A 5,893-nucleotide genomic window follows, 5' to 3' on the forward strand; every position below is an offset into this window, starting at 1 on the left:
TAGAATACATTTCCGTCTCTCCCCTTAATAATTTCATGCATTAACATCCTCTTCACACCGCACACACACACACACACACACACACAGCAAAAGGAAAAAGAGGCACCAGAAATCTCAGCTGTACTTCTAGCCCTTTTAAAAAGTTTGCTCTGTAAATTGGAATGAGGTCAGATTTGGAGCTTCTCATTGCACGCGGAGATTATTATTGCATCGGGTTCCAAGCCAATGGGAAGCCCGGGGGAGGGGCTTGGCATGAGGAAGCGTTAGTTACAGCGGCTGATTGGCTGTGGCCAAGACTGTGAAAGGATAAAGAGGCGCGAGGCGGAATTGGGGTCTGCTCTAAGCTGCAGCAAGAGAAACAGTGTGTGAGGGCAAGAGGCCTGTTTCGCTCCGGGGTCTCTATTTCTTGCACTCTCTTTAAGAGTCTGCATTGGAGAAACTCTGCTATTACCAGCTCCCTTCTTGCAGAAGGGAGGTGGAAACATACATTTATTCATGCCAGTCTGTTGCATGCAGGCTTTTTGGCTTTCTACCTTGCAACAAAATAATTGCACAAACTCCTTAGTGCCGATTCCGCCCACAGAGAGTCCTGGAGCCAGAGTCGTTTTTGCTTTGCATTGTAGGAAAGGGACTAAGTGATAGAGACTATGTCGCTTTCCTAAGCTACCAAGCGCGCTTGTGAACTGGAAACAACTGCTTCAGGAGGGGGAAAAAAGACTTGCCTGGGAGGCCGCGAAAGAACTTGCATTGGAAGCTTCAGCAACCAGCATTCAAGAACTCCTCTCCACTTTAGCACGGTTTCCTGACTCAGAGCCGGGTGAGAGAGCTAGAGCGAGGGAGAGGGAGACTCTCCAGCCTGGGAACTATAACTCTTCTGCGAGAGGCAGAGTACTCCTTCCTCGCATCTTTTGGGGACTTTTCTCTCTTCGCCCACCTCCGCCCCTGCGAAGAGTTGAGGGGCCAATTCGGCCACCGCGCGTGTTCTGCTCGGCGTGTGTTTGGCCCCGGGAGCCGGGAGGGCCCAGCGATCGCGCCGCGGCCGCCGCGAGGGTGTGAGCGCGCGTGGGCGCCCGCCGAGCCGGGGCCATGGTGCAGCAAACCAACAACGCCGAGAACACGGAAGCGCTGCTGGCAGGCGAGAGCTCGGACTCGGGCGCCGGCCTCGAGCTGGGCATCGCCTCCTCCCCCACGCCCGGGTCCACCGCCTCCACGGGCGGCAAGGCCGACGACCCGAGCTGGTGCAAGACACCGAGCGGGCACATCAAGCGGCCCATGAACGCCTTCATGGTGTGGTCGCAAATCGAGCGGCGCAAGATCATGGAACAGTCGCCCGACATGCACAACGCCGAGATCTCCAAGCGGCTGGGCAAACGCTGGAAGCTGCTCAAAGATAGCGACAAGATCCCTTTCATTCGGGAGGCGGAGCGGCTGCGCCTCAAGCACATGGCTGACTACCCCGACTACAAGTATCGGCCCAGGAAGAAGGTGAAATCCGGCAACGCCAACTCCAGCTCCTCGGCCGCCGCCGCCTCCAAGCCCGGGGAAAAGGGAGACAAGGTCGGCGGGGGCGGCCATGGGGGCGGCGGCGGTGGCGGGAGCAGCAACGCGGGGGGAGGAGGCGGCGGCGCTAGCGGCGGCGGCGCCAACTCCAAACCCGCTCAGAAAAAGAGCTGCGGCTCCAAAGTGGCTGGCGGCGCGGGCGGCGGGGTCAGCAAACCGCACGCCAAGCTCATCCTGGCGGGCAGCGGCGGCGGCAGCGGGAAAGGAGCGGCCGCCGCCGCCGCCTCGTCCTTCGCCGCGGAGCAGGCGGGGGCCGCCGCCCTGCTGCCCCTGGGCGCCGCCGCCGCCGCCGCCGACCACCACTCGCTATACAAGGCGCGGACTCCCAGCGCCTCGGCCTCGGCCTCCACCGCGGCCTCGGCCTCCGCCGCCCTGGCCGCTCCGGGCAAGCACCTGGCCGAGAAGAAGGTGAAGCGCGTCTACCTGTTCGGCGGCCTGGGCGCGTCGTCGTCGCCCGTCGGCGGCGTGGGCGCGGGCGCCGACCCCAGCGACCCCCTGGGCTTGTACGAGGAGGGGGGCGCAGGTTGTTCGCCCGACGGGCCGAGCCTGAGCGGCCGGAGCAGCGCCGCCTCATCGCCGGCCGCCGGCCGCTCGCCCGCCGACCACCGCGGCTACGCCAGCCTGCGAGCCGCCTCGCCCGCCCCGTCCAGCGCGCCCTCGCACGCGTCCTCCTCGGCCTCGTCCCACTCTTCCTCCTCCTCCTCCTCGGGCTCCTCGTCCTCCGACGACGAGTTCGAAGATGACCTGCTCGACCTGAACCCCAGCTCAAACTTTGAGAGCATGTCCCTGGGCAGTTTCAGCTCATCGTCGGCGCTGGACCGGGACCTGGATTTTAACTTCGAGCCCGGCTCCGGCTCGCACTTCGAGTTCCCGGACTACTGCACGCCCGAGGTGAGCGAGATGATCTCAGGAGACTGGCTCGAGTCCAGCATCTCCAACCTGGTCTTCACCTACTGAAGGGCGCGCGGGCAGGGAGAAGAAGGGCCGGGGGGGACAAGAGAAGAGAAAAAAAAAAAAAGAAAAAAAGAAAAGGACAGAAGAAGAGTTGAAAGAGAAAAGGGGGGGGGGGAAGTAAAAGAAAAAAATGTGAGCAGGGCTGGCTTGGGCCGCGTCCCCGCGGTCGGAGAGGAGCGCGCCAGCGTTTGGGACCCGCGCTCCCATCCCCCACCTCCCGGGCCGGGGACCCGCTCGGCCCAGCCGGAGGGACGCGGAGGAGGCGGAGAGTAGACAGGGGCGACCTTTTATTGTTGTTATTGATGTTGTTGTTGATGGCAAAAAAAGCTACTTCGAGTTTCCTCCCCTTTGCTTGAAGAGCCCCCCATCCCCTTCCAAGGAGCTTCCGGACTTGTCTGCACCCCCAGCAAGAAGCCGAGTTAGTTTACTAGAGACAGAAGGAATCTCTCCCCTTTCCCTTCGCCACCTTGGCGGTGGTTTTGTTTTATTTTGTTCTTTGGTCACGAGATGTTTTTTGGGGGGCGATTGCCCTCCCCCCCCTTTTCATGCTTGATGAAGACAGAAGGCTCCGGGGTGATGAATTTGGCCAATGGCAGATGTTCTGGGGGGAGCGCCGAAGACTGAGAGACTCCATGCTGGAAAATTCTCGTTTGGGTTTTTTTTTTCTTTTTCCTTTTCTTTTCTTTTCTTTTTCTTTCTTTTTTTTTTTCTTGCCCCTGCAGCGGGAGGAAGAGAAGTTAAGGGGAGAAAGCCAGCCAGAGTGACCGGAGTTAGGAAATGACCGGAGAACCTAGTTGGAAGCCGCACCAGCCAGGGCGAGGGCGGGGGCAGAGAAGGACACGAACTGGAAGGGGGCTCATGATCAAACTGAAACGGATTTGCACGCTCGGGAGCAGGCGGCGACGGCTTCTGGGCCTCCGCCTTGTTTCTCTCCGAGATCGACAAGGTGAGACTGCCCAGACCCGGAGGCGTGGAGGAGAGGAGACTGTTTGACGTGGTACAGGGGCAGTGGAGGGCGAGTGGTATCGGGGAAAAAAAAAAGGTTTTTTTCTTCTCTTAATCGGAATCGTGATGGTGTTGGATTATTTCACTGGTGAGGTTAATATAGCATGTTATCCTGTCTATCTTTTAAAGATTTCTGTATAAGACTGTTGAGCAGTTTTTAAAATAGTGTAGGATAATATAAAAAGCAGATAGATGGCGCTATGTTTGATTCCTACAACGAAATTATCACCAGCTTTTTTTCATTCTTAACTCTTTAAAGGATTCAAACGCAACTCAAATCTGTGCTGGACTTTAAAAAAGCAATTCAGGACCAAATTTTTTCTCAGTGTGTATGTGTTTATTCCTTATAGGTGTAAATGAGAAGACGTGTTTTTTTCCCTCACCGATGCTCCATCCTCGTATTTTTTTTTCCTTGTAAATGTAATCAGATGCCATTTTATATGTGGACGTATTTATACTGGCCAAACATTTTTTTTTCTTATTTTGTCCCTTTTTTCTTTCCTTTTTTCTTTTTACTTACTTTATTTCTTCCTTCCTTCCTTTATTTTTTTTATTTTTTTTTTAATTTTTCTTTCTTTTTGTTTTGGTAGTAGTTGTTACCCACGCCATTTTACGTCTCCTTCACTGAAGGGCTAGAGTTTTAACTTTTAATTTTTTATATTTAAATGTAGACTTTTGACACTTTTAAAAAACAAAAAAAGACAAGAGAGATGAAAACGTTTGATTATTTTCTCAGTGTATTTTTGTAAAAAATATATAAAGGGGGTGTTAATCGGTGTAAATCGCTGTTTGGATTTCCTGATTTTATAATAGGGCGGCTGGTTAATATCTCACACAGTTTTAAAAAATCAGCCCCTAATTTCTCCATGTTTACACTTCAATCTGCAGGCTTCTTAAAGTGACAGTATCCCTTAACCTGCCACCAGTGTTCACCCTCCATCTCCAGTCTTACATAAAGAGGAGGAGAAATAGCCAAACACTGTATGCTTTTAAGAAAAACAGATCTTTTAACAAGATACTATTCTGTCCAGAGGGTTTAAAACTGGTGCATTTACAGCAAAAAGGGATCCTGTAGCTTTAACTTGTAAACCACATCTTTTTTGCACTTTTTTTATAAGCAAAAACGTGCCGTTTAAACCACTGGATCTATCTAAATGCCGATTTGAGTTCGCGACACTATGTACTGCGTTTTTCATTCTTGTATTTGACTATTTAATCCTTTCTACTTGTCGCTAAATATAATTGTTTTAGTCTTATGGCATGATGATAGCATATGTGTTCAGGTTTATAGCTGTTGTGTTTAAAGATTGAAAAAAGTGGAAAACATCTTTGTACATTTAAGTCTGTATTATAATAAGCAAAAAGATTGTGTGTATGTATGTTTAATATAACATGACAGGCACTAGAACGTCTGCCTTTTTAAGGCAGTTCCGTTAAGGGTTTTTGTTTTTAAACTTTTTTTTGCCATCCATCCTGTGCAATATGCCGTGTAGAATATTTGTCTTAAAATTTAAGGCCACAAAAACAATATTTGGGGGAATAAAAAAAAGTAAAAAATCATGCCAGCTAATCATGTCAAGTTCACTGCCTGTCAGATTGTTGATATATACCTTCTGTAAATAACTTTTTTTGAGAAGGAAATAAAATCAGCTGGAACTGAACCCTAAATCTTGACTTTTGTCATTATTAATCCCAGTGCCTAAGATTGGGAGGGCCTTCCAGAGTGTAGAGACTACACAGTCTGCCTTAGCTTTGAAACAAGTTCTCAGAGAGGAGACTGGCAAATACCACCTTCCTGAGAAATACTAGAATTCCTCTTGGCCAGATTTGGCAGGCCCAGACCCTGAAGTGATGGCATCCACTGAATATGTGTCAACTCTACGAAGCCTTTCTAGGAATTTTCTGAGTTTACAACATCTAAATAAATGCCCTTTGTCTTGAAATTTTCAAGGAGAAAAGGGGCCACATAGACAGAATTCTTCACAGAAGAATCTGGCTTGCAGATTTCTTTTCTTTTCTTTCTTTTTTTTTAATTTGGTGCTCCTGGAGCTGCTTTCTCTTTGACTTGCCCATGCTTACCTCCAGCAGTGGCTAGAATAGTTTTATACAGGTTGAACAAAGCCTGTTAGATTAGCAGTAGATCGTGGAGGAGAAAACCTTTGCCAATTATGAAATGCAAAAGTGTATATTTTTTTTTTCTTGAAAGCAGAAAGATTAACATGGTGCTATACTCCCCATTTTGTGTCATGCCCAACATTGGCCCCGTGAGGGCTTAGGGGAAAGCTTTTCCCCACCCCCTAGAAAGCTCAATAGCACTTCACCTAGTGGAAATTTATACCTTTTGTGAGCACCGGGCATAGCAGTTATTACTGTA

General features: G+C 50.4%; 1 protein-coding gene across 1 annotated transcript; it reads left to right on the forward strand.

Moving 5' to 3' along the window:
- The first annotated feature begins 323 nt into the window (after nt 1-323).
- SOX4 (SRY-box 4) lies at nt 324-5,187 on the forward strand. Its single transcript, XM_023512309.1, has one exon. The coding sequence runs from the start codon at nt 1,087-1,089 to the stop codon at nt 2,515-2,517; it is 1,431 nt and encodes a 476-aa protein (XP_023368077.1). The 5' UTR covers nt 324-1,086; the 3' UTR covers nt 2,518-5,187.
- Nucleotides 5,188-5,893: the final 706 nt, after the last annotated feature.

The sequence above is a fragment of the Otolemur garnettii genome, unplaced genomic scaffold (genome assembly GCF_000181295.1).
Source record: "Otolemur garnettii isolate 467f Iridium unplaced genomic scaffold, OtoGar3 scaffold00026, whole genome shotgun sequence".
In the NCBI taxonomy this organism is placed as follows: Eukaryota; Metazoa; Chordata; class Mammalia; order Primates; family Galagidae; genus Otolemur; species Otolemur garnettii.

What these genes read in the sequence shown, in the direction of transcription:
- SOX4 (XM_023512309.1), top strand. Translation starts at nt 1,087, where the DNA reads ATGGTGCAGCAAACCAACAACGCCGAGAACACGGAAGCGCTGCTGGCA.